Source organism: Somniosus microcephalus, chromosome 27, assembly GCF_052327205.1.
Source record: "Somniosus microcephalus isolate GS21.2 chromosome 27, FLI_Smic_1.0, whole genome shotgun sequence".
Taxonomy (NCBI): Eukaryota; Metazoa; Chordata; class Chondrichthyes; order Squaliformes; family Somniosidae; genus Somniosus; species Somniosus microcephalus.
In genome coordinates this window covers 25,932,680-25,949,780 of record NC_141013.1, presented here as the reverse complement: position 1 = coordinate 25,949,780, position 17,101 = coordinate 25,932,680, and the positions used below count along the sequence as shown (strand labels likewise).

Below are 17,101 nucleotides of genomic sequence, written 5' to 3'. Positions count from 1 at the left end.
TACTCAAGAAACGTCCATTGGTGTTGCGTTCAGAAAGTGGATCTGTTCATGTAGTCAAGCTCCAAATCTACCCTGTGCATTCAGCCACATTTTCCCTTCAATGCAGGAATCAGAGAAGGATGCCCCTTATTTTTGCTTCAAAACTGAAGTCACAAATGAAAAATGTTAAATGCACAAGAAGCAATATTTACACTGTACATCTCACTTCCAAATTGCACAAGCAAGACAAATAAGACAGCACATTAATCATTTAAACAATGGATCAATCAGCCTGTCAAGATAAGGAACTTCCTTCTCCCCAGTAGATTACTCTGCCCCTCCCCGAGCTTTTATGCAATACTCAAGAAGGAAAAAATCATAACCCTGCTCAGTTCAGTTAACAACGGACACCTTTGAAGTAGCAAACTGCCCCAAGGCACTTCACAAAGGCTGGGGTAAGAGACATTGAGCAGGTTAGAGGAAGTGGCCAAAGGAATGGTCGAAAAGGTGGATAGAGATGTCGCAAGGTGGAAGGATTAAGGGAGTGAATTCCAGAGTGTAGGGCATGATGACAGAAGCCTCTGCCACAAGAGATGGAGCACTGGCAGGAAATATGCACAGTAGTTAAGATTCGTAAGAGCAGAGGTTGCAATCTGGGACTCAGGATTGGCGGATTTCTTTTTTATTCATTCATGGGATGTGGGCATCGCTGGCAAGGTCAGTATTTATTGCTCATCCCTAATTGCCCTGGAGAAGGTGGTGGTGAGCAGCCTTCTTGAACTGCTGCAGTCTGTGTGGTGAAGGTACTCCCAGTGCTGTTAGGTAGGGAGTTCCAGGATTTTGACCCAACGACGAAGAAGGAACAGTGATATATGTCCAAGTCAGGATGGTGTGTAACTTGGCGGGTGGTGGTGTTCAAATGCACCTGCTGCCCTTGTCCTTCTAGGTGGTAGAGGTCACGGGTTTGGGAGTTGCTGCAGTGCATCTTGTAGATGGTACACACTGCAGCCACATTGCATCAGTGGTGGAGGGAGTGAATGTTTAAGGTGCTGGATGGGGTGCCAATCAAGCGGGCTGCTTTGTCCTGGATGGTGTCGAGCTTCTCGAGTGTTCTTGGAGCTGCACTCATCCAGGCAAGTACAGAGTATTCCATCACCCTCCTGACTTGTGCCTTGTAGATGGTGGAAAGGCTTTGGGGGGTCAGGAGGTGAGTCACTCGTCACAGAATACCCAGCCTCTGGCCTGCTCTTGTAGTCACAATATTTATGTGGCTAGTCCAGTTAAGTTTCTAGTCAACGGTGAACTCCCAGGGTATTGATGGTTGGGGATCTGACAATGGCAACGCCGTTGAATGTCAAGGGGAGGTGTTTAGACTCGCTCTTGTTAGAGATGGTCATTGCCTGCTACTTGCCTCTTATCAGCCCAAGCCTGAATGCTGTCCAGATCTTGCTGCATGCGGGCACAGACCGCTTCATTATCTGAGGTGTTGCGAATGGAACTGAATGTGCAATCATCAGCGAATATCCCCACTGCTGACCTTATGATGGAGGGAAGGTCATTGATGAAGCAGCTGAAGATGGTTGGGCCTAGGACACTGCCTTGAGGAACTCCTGCAGCAATATCCTGTGGCTGAGATGATTGGCCTCAAACAACCACAATCATTTTCCTTTGTGCTAGGTATGACTCTAAACAGTGGAGAGTCTTCCCCCGATCAATGTTCTCTAAGTATTTATGTGGCTGGTCCAGTTAAGTTTCCTTCAGAGCAACAGTATATAAATGAGGAATAGAAGAGGGCCAAAGGTGTAACACTGGGCACACTGGATACAACTGTGTAGAGACAGAAACCATTGCAGGAGTTGTGCTATGTAGGACAGGTATGAATAGAACCATGAAAAGGAAAGTGCCATGAAGATGGAGAGGTTGACCATATCAAAGGTTGCAGAGAGGTCAGGGAGGGCAATGTGTCATGTTCCAGGCAAATAGGATAAGTAAAAGCTAATGAAAAAATGCTAATAATACACCAACCAGAAATCTGAGCAACTCAAAACAAAAAAGTACCGACTGAAAAGGCTGTGGAGATGATTTAAAAAAAACAGAAATGGTACAAATATTCAGGAAGCAAATGTGCATTTGTAGTACTGTATATACATAGGATGTCCTAAAGCACGACACATCCAATGAATTGCATTTTGAAGTGTGGTTACTGCTATATAGACATAATAAACAATCAAGTCTGAAAAATCTACAATTGATTTAATTGGGTTGAGCACATATATGGAAAATGGAGTCCAAATTAAGGATTAAACGCTGGACAGTCCCTTGATTAAGTTTTTTGTTTTTAAAATCTCTCTGACCTCGGCCTATTAGGCACTTTACAGCCTTCTGGATTCAACATTGAGTTCAACAATTTCAAACTATAACCCCTGCCCCCATTTTTCATGCTGTATGATTTTGCCATTCCCATTTGCAACATTTTATCTTTCCTGCCTGTTACATAAGCACAGTATATTCCTTCAATTCCTTCCTCCCCTCCCTCCCCCCTCTCTGTCTCTGTACCTGCTTAATATCCGTTACATCTCCAGCTTTTTCCAGTTCTGATGAAGGGTGCCAGACCTGAAACGTTAACTCTGTTTCTCTCTCCACGGATGCTGCCTGGCCTGCTGAGTGTTTCCAGCGTTTTCTGTTGTTATTTCAGATTTCCAGCATCTGCGGTATTTTGCTATTTTAAAAGACTATTGTTGGGCCAAGTGCAGGAGTTTTACCCTGCAACTAAACTGTGCTATATCTGTTCTAGGAGTTCTTGTTGATGAGTTGCAAAAACATTCCATTTCTAGTATTAATATTTCCTGCCTTGATGAACATGAAGTTACAAATATACTGACCCACATACAAGTTTCCGAAACAATTTTGGACAAGACGTAACAAAATCTCATTCCTTGCATAACATACTTTTTTTCCCCATCATTCACAGTACAGCTAAAAATCATAGATAATTTTTAGATAGTGAGTGTGAATAAAATGTAAAGCCATTTGCAGGTTAGAATACTAGGTTAGCTGCATTGGGGTCAGTTAGAAAAAAGAAGCATAAACAAAACTCCTATGAATCACTATTAGTCACCCTGCATAAGCAAAGCCTACTGGTTCAGTTTGATCACACCACTTGGGAAAATCAGACTGCCAGACAGATGCTCTCGGCTAATTACTCAATTCTTTTACATGTTCTGGAATCTTCCAAAGCTGCTCCAGCATATTTTCTTTCACACAGATTTAAAAAAAAATTATATCACTTTTCTGAAGTGCAGATCACGCATTAAATTAATTTTTTTTTAAAGTGAGATTATTAACAGAATCTTATTTGGGAAGATTGCAAAGATTTGTTTACTTTGGTAACTAAGAGATCATAATACAAATATAGAAGTCCAAGTATAGCACAATGTTAGGCAGCAATCAAAATACAAAGTAACAGTATACCAGGAAGCATGGTTGAGGCCAGAACACTGGACTCATTTAGGAAACTAGATTCTGTAATGGAAGATGGTACAGTTGGTACTCTGCAAGGATCAGATCAAATAGGCAAAGGGCCTTCATCATCTGAGCCAATCTTCTGAAATCAGGCCTCCAACCAATTCTGGATTTCAGAATCAGGCAAAAGTAAATCATCTGTAAGTAGAGAGCAAGACTGTGTAGATATAGTTTACTATTTACCAGTTCCCCTTCCCCAGCTATTTGACTGAGAACAAACTTGCCCCAGGCAAGCCCAAGTGCAAATATCAGTTAAGATTAGAATGTAAGTTTAAGTTTCCTAGTTGTAAAGCTCTGGAGCTGGGGCAAAAACAAGATAATTTTGAAAATAAACAAAATGGTCCAAGACAAACTGATATATATGTTTTAACACTCCGGGCAAAAAAAAAAATCCAAATTTGATAGACAAAAACTAATGAATGGCTTCTGTGACAAACATTCATGCTTAATTTTAATACTAGTGTACTGCTAGCTGGTTATGACTCACATGTTTCTTTCCTATAGTTGCCAATTTTAGAGGAATCCCAACTGGCTCATGGCAGACAGAACAGAGGGGTTAGGCACTTTACCACAGAGGATGGATAAAAAAGAGAAAAAACCAGCAGTCGTGTTTTCTCACTGTCACACAACTCTTAGTAGTCTGAAAGCAACACAGAGAGGTCGGGATCAGATCCATTTTTCTAATCCTAACTTCCTAAATAACAGACTTCACTTCCAGTGAAGAAAATTTTCAACTATCCAGGTTCAAATGCGCACCAATATGTACAACAACAGCTTGCATTTATATAGCGCCTTTAACGTAGTAAAACAGCCAAAGATGCTTCACTGGAGCGTAATCAGACAAAAATTGACACCGAGGCAAAGAAGGAGACATCAGAACAGGTAAGCAAACGCTTTGCCAACTAGGTAGGTTTTAAGCAGTGTCTTAAAGGAGGAAAGAGAGGTAGCGAGGCAAAGAGATCCAGAGCTTAGGGCCTAGACAGCTGAAGGCAGAGCCGCCAATGGTGGGGTGAAGGAAGTGGGCGATGCACAATAGGCCAGAGTCGGAGAAACGCAGAGTAAATCATTTAAGTGATTATGTAGTGTAATTCATTTAAAATTCTTAGTTTATTTAAATAAAAATACTACCAAGATTATGCTACTCATTTCAGGCCACCACCAACAACTCACATTTATATAGTGCCATTAACAGGAAAATTCCCAAAGCGCTTCACTGGAGTGTAATCAAGAAAAAAAATGACACAGGTGATGGTTCAGCGGGACTTGGCACGGGTTAGATAACGGGCAGCAGAGTTTTGGATGAGCTCCATTCAGAGAGATTGGTGATGTTACTTTTACAGAGGTGGAAGTAGTCTTTGTGATTGGAGATTTTATGGTGTCAGAAACTCAGGTTGGGGCCAAATATGACAGAGTGCGAGCAGTCTCGGTCAGCCTGAGACAGTGGTCAGAGAAGGAGATGGAATCAGTGGCAAGGGAATGGAGTTTGTGGAGGTGGGGCGGCAGGGGGTGGAGACAATGGCTTCGGTCTTCCCAATGTTTAATTGGAGGAAATTGTGGCTCATGCAGGACTGCAGCAGGCAGACAACACAGAGACAGTAGAGCGGTCGAGAGATATGGTGGGGAGGTAAAGCTGGGTGTCATCAGAGTACATATGGAACCTGACATCATGTCTTTGGGTGATTTCACCAAATGAAAATGAAAAATAGAAGGGGCCAAGGATAGATCCTTGGGGACTCCAGAGGTGACGGTGCAGGGGCGGGAGAAGCCATTGCAGGAGATTCAATTGGATAGGCAAGAGTGGAACCAACAAAAGCTGCCCCACTCAGCTGGACAACAGAAAAGAGGCGTTGGAGGAGAATGGTGTAGTTGACTATGTCAAAAGCTACAGATAGGTCAAGAGGATGAGAAGCACCACGGTCATTTGTGACTTTGATTAGGGCTGTTTTAGTGCTGTGCAGGGGCAATCTATAGAGTTTATACATCCAACCTGTAACCAGCTACCAAGAGATGCACAAAAATACGATTTGTTTCAGTTTCCTTCCCTTCCAGTAAGGAAAGCACTTGGTGCCTCCTCTGCAACTTTGCAAAGATTGAACGTGCATTTTATCACTATTACAGTGTACACAAACATATTACCCCCAGATCCTCTTGTGTTCTCTGCTGTTCTGCTATTAAATTGCAGGGAAGATTGCACTGAATGCATGTTATAGAACTTGCTTTACTTTGTTTGAAATAAATTGCTCTCCTAAAAGTTAGTTGATGTTTCTAAAAAGGACACAATATGCTGGGTTACCAGCACTATTTAAAACCTTCAATTTTTTTCTCATTAAAGGTGTGAGCCAGATTGCGATAACATTGAGGGGGAAGGGAGCCCATAGAATGCATCCCCTTCTGCCAGGTACCCCCTTCACCATGTTTGGAGTATTAGACCTTAGAGAGGAACAGGAATTTAGAAATGGAGTACAGGTAGACTACCCTTTATCCGGACTTCCGAAAACCGAAACCCTCTAAAAACCGAAGGTTTTTAGCGGGTTCCGGTTTCGGAAGTTCGGATAAAGGGTAAGTCGTGCGCACGACCCCCCGCCGACCCCCCCAGCCCCGATAACCGCCGACCCCCCCGCGGACCCCGCCAGCCCCGACCCCCCCGCGGACCCCGCCAGCCCCGACAACCGCCGACCCCCCCGCGGACCCCGCCGGCCCCGACAACCGCCGACCCCGCCAGCCCCGACAACCGCCAGCAGGACTTGGTGTTCTGATTTTGAATTTTGCGGATTATGCAACCCCACTAATCTCAGATCCTTTGCAGAAATTTATTTACTCATTGAGTCACCTGGGTTACTCCAATCACTTTTCATCTCTAACACTGTTTGTGATGAGGACAAGAATTTGCAAGATCAGCGTACAGTTTTGAATGCACCACGGCCTCCCGGACAGTCAATTTCTCACATCAGGCATGACGTGCACTCCAAAGCTCAAGACTAATAGGATCCATCTTCCACAAAGATTTTACATTGAAACCAGATCTCCAGGACCACGGGCAAGTCATATACTCACAGTGTGTCAGAATGCTAGATTAAAAGGAAACCAACCGCCGGCCCCGACCCCCGCCGACCCCGACTGACTTACGCTGAGCGTCAGCGTAAGTCGTGCGCACGACCCCCCGCCGACTCCCCGCCGACCCACCTTCCGAAATCCGAAATTCTCCTTTATCCGAAACTCGGCTGGTCCCGAGGTTTTCGGATAAAGGATAGTCTACCTGTAGTATGTTGAAAAGGACAGAGGTCAAGAATGGTCTTTTCAAGGAGGTGGGTATTGACCACTGTCCTGAAGGAGGAGGGAATGATGCCTATGCAGAATGTACTGAAGGAGCAGAAAGTGGGTCTTATAGAAGATATAAGTATGATGAGGCTGGGGGAGGGGAAAATAGGACAGCAACTACTATGAAATGAGGAGGGGAAAGTCTGGAGAAAAGGAGATGCTGGCTGAGGCAGCAGGGGAGACCATCCTGACATTACAACAGTAACTACACTTCAAAAGTACTTCACTGTCTGTGAAGTGCTTAGGGACACCCTGAAGTCATGAAAGGTGCAATAGAAATTCAAGTTCTTTCTTCACAGATGAAAAAGTCCATAAACTCCTTGCACTTGGCACTGACGGTAAGAAAGGTGGGAGCAAGTAAAATGGGAAGGAGGTGGGAACTGGTCTTTGAGAAGAGTCGTCGAGGGTTGTTCTTACCCTCCAGGATGTTCCTGGAGCAGGAGGAAAATTTGGCTCAAGATGCTCATATCATTTCTGGCAATGGGCGATCAGGCCAGTCATGCAGCAGGTGCACTTAAATCTGCGACCCTCAGACTTTTGGATATGATGCTGGGAACTCTACAGAGGTGTGGAAGACCATGAGTGACTTGGTGGCAGCAAAAGCATCAATGCTATAACTAAGGGAACTAATGAGGAGGTCAACAGAGGCAATAGTGCTGTGGTGGGTGGAGGCCCAGAAGAAAGGGAGAAAAAAAAACAAAAATCTGCAATGAGCTCAGCTCTATGGGTGAAGCATGGAAAGAATGTGACACACAGCTAGAAAACACAGTTAATTTACTTACAAAATTATAAATATATACCGCATATATATTTAATTTTGAGGTTCAGGTGATGTTTTTTGACTATTATAAATGTGTTGCCAAGTATTTGTTATTCTTTGCCTGCAATTTTGATCTACTATCATAACGGTTGTACATTCAATGATCGAGCAGTGTAGAATGCTGATGAAGGCAGCTGTGATATCATTAAGTAGGTATCAAAAAAGTCTGTGATGTAAACAAACAAGAGAACCGTTCACTTGAACGCCAAAGTATCTTCTAGTGGGATAATAGAACAATTATCTTTTAACCTCAATAGTTAGGTGTAGTATTCCAACAGCTGAACGGAAGTAACTATTGTGAATTGTGAAATCCACACCTAAAACATCTTCAATGCAGAATTAAGTTACTGCAGTCAGAAATTGTTATCTTGCTCTCAGCTATACTCTAAATGACCTGTTCTTACCAGTTTCCGGTGGGGCAAAGGTATACTGGCTACTGGAAGATGAGCCTAGGTTCAATTCGTCATCATTTGTATGCTCTTCTGCTGCAACTTCAGTTTCCTCCTGGACAGCCTGAAGATCGTCCACGGGTGGTGGCTCAAGGGTAACAATATCTGAATCATCACAAGTTGCAGCAACAAAAGTACTGTCATCAGCCAATTTTTCTTTTGGAGCCTAGTTAAAAGAACAAGTAAACAGGAGTCCGCTGTTAACTTTCCATTAAAAAAAACAAACTAACAATCAGCTTCAGCAATAACCTATTCCTGTAAATCAACTAAGCAACATCTAACTATCTTGCACCCATGCCAGTTGTTTAAAGTGTACAATTTGCTAGAACACTTCTGACAGAATGATTTTGATTACTTCTTAGAATATATACAATAGTAGTTTGAATTGCAGTACAGGTATCCTTTATCCGAAAACCTCGGGACCAGCCGTGTTTCGGTTTTTGGAAAATTTCGGATTTCAGAAGGTGGGTCGGCGGGGGGGGGGGGTCGGCGTCGGCGGGGGGGTCCGCAGTCGTGGCTTGTCCGTCGCTGCTAGCCTGGAATGCAATGAAGTTCCGCATTTCCACCAACAGGTCGTCGTGCTCGGTCGGAACAGGGGCCGGCACCGCCGCGGGCTCAGAGCTCTCGTTGCTTTCGAGCCTTTGGAAAAGAGTCAGGTGGTTCCGCGGGGGGGTCGGCGGGGGGTCGTGCGCACGACTTACGCTGACCCTCTGCTCAGCGCAAGTCGGCGGGGGTCGGGGTCGGCGAGGGTCCGCGGGGGGGGGGGGTCGGCGGTCCGCGGGGGTCGGGGTCGGCGGGGGGTCGTGCGCACGACTTACGCTGACCCTCTGCTCAGCGTAAGTCGGGGTCGGCGGGGGTCCGGGTCAGCGGGGGTCAGTGGGTGTCCGCGGGGGGGGTCGTGCGCACGACTTACGCTGACCCTCTGCTCAGTGTAAGTCGTGCGCCACTCTGGTCATGTCGTGCGCACGACTTACGCTGACCGAAAAAACCTTCGGTTTTTAGAGGGTTTCGGTTTTCGGAAGTTCGGATAAAGGGTAGTCTACCTGTAATACAAAGCTTTTGATTTCCAAGAAGTATCTATTGTCTATCCCCAAATTTTCAAGGGTTTAATACTTTAGTAATGTTATCATATTTATTGATAAAGGAGGTACTAGAAAGGCTGGCTGTACTTAAAGTAGATAAGTCACCAGGACCAGATGGGATGCATCCTAACATGTGGAGGGAAGTTAAGGTGGAAATCGCAGAGGTTCTGGCCATAATCTTCCAATCCTCCTTAGATATAGGCGTGGTGCCAGGGGACGGGAGAATTGCAAATGTTACACCCTTGTTCAAAAAAAGTTTTTTTTATATTAGTTCCTGGGATGTGGGTGTCGCTGGCAAGACCAGCATTTATTGCCCATCCCTAATTGCCCTCGAGAAGGTGGTGGTGAGCCGCCTTCTTGAACTGCTGCAGTCCTTGTGGTGAAGGTACCAAAAAACAATGCAAGGATAAACCCAGCAACTACAATCCAGTCAGTTTAACCTCGGTAGTAGGGAAGCTTTTAGAAACGATAATCAGGGACAAAATTAACAATTACTTGGACAAGTGTGGATTAATTAAGGAAAGCCAGCACTGATTTGTTAAAGGCAAATCGTCTTTAACTAACTTGATCGAGGTAACAGAGAGGGTTGATGAGGGCAATGCGGTTGACATGGTGTACATGGACTTCCAAAAGGCGTTTGATAAAGTGCCACATAATAGGCTTGCCAGCAAAGTTGAAGCCCATGGACTGAAAGGGACAGTGGCAGCATGGATACAAAATTGGCTAAGTGACAAGAAACAGAGTGTAGCGGTGAACGGTTGTTTTCGGACTGGAGGAAGATATACAGCGGTGTTCCCCAGGGGTTGGTACTAGGACACTGCTTTTCTTGATCTATATTAATGATTTGGACTTAGGTGTACAGCGCACAGTTTCAAAATTTGCAGATGACACAAAACTTGCAAGTATAATGAACAGTGAAGAAGACAGTGATAGACTTCAAGAAGACAGATAGGCTGGTGAAATGGGCGGGCACGTAGCAGATGAAATTTAATGCAGAAAAGTGTGAAGTAATACATTTTGGTAGAAAGAATGAGGAGAGGACATATAAACTAAATGGTACAATCCTGAAGTGGGTGTATGAACAGAGAGACCTGGCGGTATGTGTGCACAAATCATTGAAGGTGGCAGGGTAGGTTGAGAAAGCAGTTAAAAAGGCTTATGGGATCCTGGGCTTTATAAATAGAGGCACAGAGTACAAAAGCAAGGAAGTTATGATGAACTTTTATAAAACAACTGGTTCGGCGTCAACTGGAGTATTGTGTCCAATTCTGGGCACCGCACTTCAGGAAGGATGTGACGGCCTTAGAGAGGGTGCAGAAAAGATTTACGAGAATGGCTCCAGAGATCAGGGACTTCAGTTACGTGGATAGACTGGAGAAGCTAGGGTTGTTCTCCTTGGAGCAGAGAAGGTTGAGAGGAGATTTGATAGAGGTGTTCAAAATCATGATAGAGAGAAACTGCTCTCATTGGCGGAAGGGTCGAGAACCAGAGGACACAAATTTAAGGTGATTGGCAAAAGAACCAAAGGCGACATGAGGAAAAATGATTTTACGCAGCGAGTGGTTAAGATCTGGAATGCACTGCCTGAAAGAGTGGTGGAGGCAGATTCAATCGTGGCTTTCAAAAGGGAATTGGATAAGTATCTGTAGGAAAAACGTTTGCAGGGCTACGAGGATAGGGCGGGGGAGTGGGACTAGCCGAAGTGCTCTTGCAGAGAGCCGGCACGGGCTCGACGGACCGAATGACCTCCTTCTGTGCTGTAACCATTCTATGATTCTATTATTAACCCTGTTCTGTCCAGACTACAATGCTTTGCTCTGTATCGCAGATTCCCCCAAACTAGTAGATATCTATGATCACTCCTTATCCTCCAGTCCGCAAGATCCCCCACCGAGAGGCAGCAAGCCCAGCATCCCAGCAGTGAAAGTGATACATTACCTCCAGTGACATCAAGGATACCTGGAAACCCATTCCTCGGTTCATCACTAAACCTATCAACATATTTATTTTATTGAGAAATCTAGGTGAAAGGCCAAGACCTGTAGTGTAGGATACCACTAAAGTTAAAACAAGAAGGAAAAAGGTACAGTAAATCAAGAAGTAGTAATTAGAGGATATCAAGCTTAGGTTATAAAAGCCTATAAATTGTCGAATAGATGTACTGTAATATGTTCCACTGCCTTGGGAAAGATTGAATTTGAGTAGATGATGCAATGTCTTGATTTCTATATAGGAAATAGGAAGGAGGGAGAGTATGTAGGACAGTGTACTTAGAGCGTAAGTGGAATGAAAGAGCGAGAGCGCGAAAAAGAAAAACAAACAAATGTAGGCAAAGCCATATCCCACTCAAATCTCCTCAGTGATTGAGGGTGGAGCCAGTTAACATAAGCAGTGCTATGATATGCCTCAAAAGGGCACACTACATTACATAATTTTAATGTGGCTTTAGATAGAACAATGAGTTTTTAAAAATTACTTCAGTTGGCTGTGGTTGAGATTTGGGGTGTATAATGCAGTCCTGGTACAGCACCCCTAGGATTGCTACGCTTCAGGTACTCTGCGCTCCTGAGCCCCACTGAGCTGACCTCACATGATGCTCGGTGCTTTGCGCCCCGTTAGCGCCTGGAACGGGAGGCGCAAAGCAACCGAATTTTTCCCCCTTATTGTTTTGAAACAGTTTATGTACTGAGTAAGCCAAACACTGTATTGTTAGTTTATTGCTATAGGTTTCCGATTCTGTGAAATTGTCTCATTTGTAAATAAATGTAACTATTACTTTTAGTCCCAACAATATGGTTTCACAGCATACCACTAACTCCTTTTGGAAGCAGGTAGGAGAACATTATTGACAGGCCATGTAGTCTACAGTGCAAAATACCGTGGCAAGAAGGTAATTATGTTCCTGTGGCACACTATCCCATTCAAGTCATTGATAAGCTTGCAGGTTTCAGTTCACTGGTGACCCGGGTGTGCTTATGGAAGCTGCCTTTATGTAGTGAGAAGACTGGAGAAAGCCTAAATTGTTAGAGCCACCAAAGGTAGCTGTTCAGAGGACTGGAGAAGCAAGTAGATTTTAAAGAATGGAATGGAACAAGATTTTCATTGCCACACAGATGATCAAGCTTTAGTTATTCAACCATTGCACTTCAGGAGGAATAAAGGTTTTATGCATTGAAGTATCTGAAGGAAGTTGATAGATGTATAGTTTAGCCGAGGTCACTCGTCTGTGAGACAGGAGACAGAGGAGGCTGCCTTTCTTAGAGAATGAAAGAACACAAATATATTTCCAAAGAAAAGGGAGAGGTGGACTGGGAGCAGAGCCTGAACAGATGACATAGGACATCTTTCTGGAGCTGGGGGTCAGATACTCACATCAAACCCTATGGGTGGACTATATAGTCATGCAGAAATTAAAGCCCCAATACACAGTATTAAAAACAAATGCACAAAAAGCAGCACCACTATCACAAATAATAGAGCCGCCGCACAAAAAAATGCCAGATCCCCATATATAAAAATGCATGAGTCTCATACACAGAAATGCAAAGCCAAACCTCCCCATACATAGAAAAGCAAGACCCTCATATATAAAAAGCCCACCCCCTCTTCCTACCCATCCTTGCTCCATGCTTCCCCCCCCCGCAACAATCCTCGCTCCCACAATCCTCGCTCCCACAATCCTCGCTCTCCCTCAAAGGTTGAAACCTGGAGAGCTTCAGCTCTTTAAGCTTCTGATCTAGATTGGTCTAAATCCACCAGTCAGACAGCAGCCTCTGCCAGGCCCAGGGAGTTTAAAGGGCAGCAGCTTAGCTGTTCATACAGCTTCTAAAATTAAGCACACAAAACTGATTTCAACAAATGTAATTTAAGTTCCTGCTGTAACTAACCATACTTGAAATCAGCTTTGTGCAGTTAATGTGAGAAGTCACAAGGGCCACATGAAAGGAGCGTGCAGGTTTAGCCTATGGGGTGCATGTTGGACACTTTGTATAGCAATCAGGAACAAGAACCCAAGCTGGTTTTATTCCCTATCCCAGGACACTGGCACATTGCAGCACCCTTAATTAGTCCAGCTGAGATTCAGCAAACTCAGCACAGATTGCGAATCTAACCGGAGATCTTCCTGTAGGGCTCAGAGACGGGAGCTTTACCTCGGAGCCACCAAGATGCCGCTCCTTAGTTGCTTCAGTGAAAACTTCAATTTACTAAACTGCAATCATTCTGCCAAGTAATTGATTTATCAATTTCAGAGAACACATTCAAAACATATTAAATTACGTGTGATTTTTTTGAACATTTGGGTTTAATACTTAATTCACCAGATTTTAATATATGCAAAATACTCAAAATCCCAGAGAAAGTATTTTTTACATCAAGCTTTTAAAAACCCTTTTGCACATCAGCTCAAGTCGATTTGAAAACCATCTCCAGTAACAGATTCCAATGACACACAATGGAAAGCAGCTTAAAATAGCTTCCATACAGGATAACTTGTTAAAATCACAATTACGTACAAAAAGTTATTAAAGATCACGTGTAACAGAGAAAAGTGATAAATTCCTAAATACGAATTAGTTAAATCTAATTAATTGCTTTTATCATAGCTCTTGTGGATTCTACTACATATAGGCAATCCTTTTATATGCAAAGTAGTGGCAACCTCTCACAAATTGTTGATAAGTTTCAGTTTTCCTCTTTAAAATAGCAAGAGTTTATTAGAGTCTGTACCAGGGGTTCTCAACCGGGGGTCCGTGCCCCCACACCTCCCAATTTCAGGGGGTCCGCCAGTTGGTTTGTCCCATCAATATACAGAGAGTACTGATGTTTATGCCATAAACATCAGTCGTCTCCCCTGCATATTGAGACGCGTGGAATAGTCTCAGATATACAAAGACTGTGCATGCGCAGTGAATTATGGTTTACTGTTGGGCACCATTTGAACCTTTGCGGGTCACTGATTGTTACAACAGTATTTATCTCGGTATTTTTTTTTTCCATCCAGCCCTAATCGCTTCCACATTCATAAACCACTCGCCACTTTTAACTAATAAATAAAATAGTCGAAGTTATAACTTCTCTTCCGGGGATTAAAAGCAGAGTTGGGGGGTGGGGAAATCCACGAGTTAGTCCGGTGTTGCGTGGGCCGAGGTAGTGTGAGCCTCCCTTTCAACCCTTTTCTTTCCCCTCGTGCGGAGCCACCCTATGTCGGTTGGAAGCGCATTTGAAAAGAGCGCCGTCAATGGAGAGAGTGCGCGCGGGCCACATGGCCTTGGGGGGAGGAGGAAGGAAAGAAAAAGAGATATTCAGGTCTCTGAGCCTGCGGCAAGGTTGTAATCATCGTGATCCGGTTCTCCTTCAATGTCTTCAGTCTGAATTAATAAAATAGTTGAAGGCGTTATCACAATTTTCCTCATACCTCAGACTCGGAGCTTTATATTCATGGCCATGTGCTTCTCTGACGGATGGATAGGCATAGTCTGGGCAGTCGTGTCCTTCGAGATATCACCGGCTATTTATGAAAGGATTGGGGAGGAGGAAAGAGGGGGACTGCCTTTGTCACTAAAGGATTTATGGCGAGGAGGTCAGGTGGATAAAGTCGCTCAGGGCCCTGTTTATTTTTCCATTTCGCTCATGTGCCATCCGCCTCTGCCATTACTGGTGCTGTTAATTCAAGTCACTGGCTTTCACTGCCGTGTTGGGATTTGGTATCGAAAGAGGAGGGATGTTCTGTTTCCGAAATGGAGGGCGTGGACCTGGAATTTTAGTCCAGTCCGACCGAGTGTGTACAAAACAAGCCTGTAGTGAGCACTGCGCTTGTTTCCCGTTAAGCAAATGGTTGATGGGTGGAGCAGATGGGCACATATGTAAATTTAGGATAAAAACTTTGCTTATGTAAATTTATGACTTAATAAATTCTTCTTTCCGTAAGGTGTAATGGAGCTATTAATAACTAATATTTATACAGAACATACTTGTGTTGTGTTACAGGGGGTCTGCAGAATTTTTATAACATGAGGGGGGGGCCTCGGAAGCAAAAAGATCGAGAATCCCTGGTCTATACAATGCTACAATGTGTTACCACCTGACCAACTGAATATTGTCCTTGTGTTCATAAAAGATGGTTCAACTATAATCTCACCTCGGAGAGCAATTCCTTTTCCTCTGATGTAACTGAAGCGCTGAGGGTTTCTATTGTTGGTTCGGTGTGCTCAGTTTCTTCTGCTGCAAAATAAATTACGGAGAGTAAAATATTTCAGGCTTGCTGAGAAATTTTAAAAGTACAACAAATTATCCCACTATGAAAATGAAGTAGTTGACACAGTAAATGTCTAAGGAGACAAAGGTCTGTTTCTTCTTTACACCAGGACCAGCTGCCAGGGCTGACCACAGTTCTCAGAAAAGCTCAGCACTGCAGGGTTAGATAGCAGAAACCAAAGAATGCAAGGCAGCATTTCTGCAAGCAATGGACACTCCCCTGCCTCATGAGGAGGTACCATGCCTCAGCTTAGCATGGCCAATATTTGGAACTCACCATAGTGGAGCACCCTGTTTGCTGGGATAAACAAGAGAAGTTGTTGAAGTTAAAAAGCCCTGGACACACACAACAATGTAGAACAATCTCTTGAAACAAAAGCACACTCTCTTTCAAATGCAACAGATCATGTGCTTCATTAAGTATGACAGAACCAAAAACCAATGACAATGCAGTTTGAGAGAGGCGGCGGCGGCGGCGGGGGGGGGGGGGGGGGGAAAGAGGCAGGAGGGGGGGGGGAAAAGAGAGGCAGGAGGGGGGGAAAGAGAGGCAGGAGGGGGGGAAAGAGAGGCAGGAGGGGGGAAAGAGGCAGGAGGGGGGGAAAGAGAGGCAGGAGGGGGGGAAAGAGAGGCAGGAGGGGGGGAAAGAGAGGCAGGAGGGGGGGAAAGAGAGGCAGGAGGGGGGGAAAGAGAGGCAGGAGGGGGGGAAAGAGAGGCAGGAGGGGGGGAAAGAGAGGCAGGAGGGGGGGAAAGAGAGGCAGGAGGGGGGGAAAGAGAGGCAGGAGGGGGGGAAAGAGAGGCAGGAGGGGGGGAAAGAGAGGCAGGAGGGGGGGAAAGAGAGGCAGGAGGGGGGGAAAGAGAGGCAGGAGGGGGGGAAAGAGAGGCAGGAGGGGGGGAAAGAGAGGCAGGAGGGGGGGAAAGAGAGGCAGGAGGGGGGGAAAGAGAGGCAGGAGGGGGGGAAAGAGAGGCAGGAGGGGGGGAAAGAGAGGCAGGAGGGGGGGAAAGAGAGGCAGGAGGGGGGGAAAGAGAGGCAGGAGGGGGGGAAAGAGAGGCAGGAGGGGGGGGAAAGAGAGGCAGGAGGGGGGGAAAGAGAGGCAGGAGGGGGGGAAAGAGAGGCAGGAGGGGGGGAAAGAGAGGCAGGAGGGGGGGAAAGAGAGGCAGGAGGGGGGGAAAGAGAGGCAGGAGGGGGGGAAAGAGAGGCAGGAGGGGGGGAAAGAGAGGCAGGAGGGGGGGAAAGAGAGGCAGGAGGGGGGGAAAGAGAGGCAGGAGGGGGGGAAAGAGAGGCAGGAGGGGGGGAAAGAGAGGCAGGAGGGGGGGGAAAGAGAGGCAGGAGGGGGGGAAAGAGAGGCAGGAGGGGGGGAAAGAGAGGCAGGAGGGGGGGAAAGAGAGGCAGGAGGGGGGGAAAGAGAGGCAGGAGGGGGGGAAAGAGAGGCAGGAGGGGGGGAAAGAGAGGCAGGAGGGGGGGGAAAAGAGAGGCAGGAGGGGGGGGAAAAGAGAGGCAGGAGGGGGGGAAAAGAGAGGCAGGAGGGGGGGAAAGAGAAAGAACTTGCATTTATAAAACCTCTCAGGTCCTCAGGATATCCCATGGTGCTTCACATTCAATGAAGTACTTTTTAAAGTGAAGTTCCTGCTGTAATGTAGGAAAACGCAGGAGCCAATTTGAATACAGCAAGGTCCCA

At 45.4% G+C, this 17,101-nt stretch overlaps 1 protein-coding gene across 5 annotated transcripts in view; it reads right to left on the bottom strand.

Annotated features, from left to right (window-relative positions):
- ccpg1 (cell cycle progression 1) overlaps positions 1–17,101 on the bottom strand; it is a 66,823-nt gene that overhangs the window by 25,292 nt on the left and 24,430 nt on the right. For all 5 annotated transcript variants that reach the window (XR_015073829.1, XM_085968770.1, XM_085968771.1 and 2 more), the window contains exons 4-5: positions 15,310–15,392; positions 8,044–8,254 (exon numbers count right to left, since the gene is read on the bottom strand). Coding sequence is in view for 4 of the 5 variants with exons in the window: in XM_085968770.1 (XP_085824896.1) it covers positions 8,044–8,254; positions 15,310–15,392 (294 nt within the window). In the remaining variant the exon portion in view is untranslated. The remainder of the gene's footprint in view (positions 1–8,043; positions 8,255–15,309; positions 15,393–17,101) is intronic.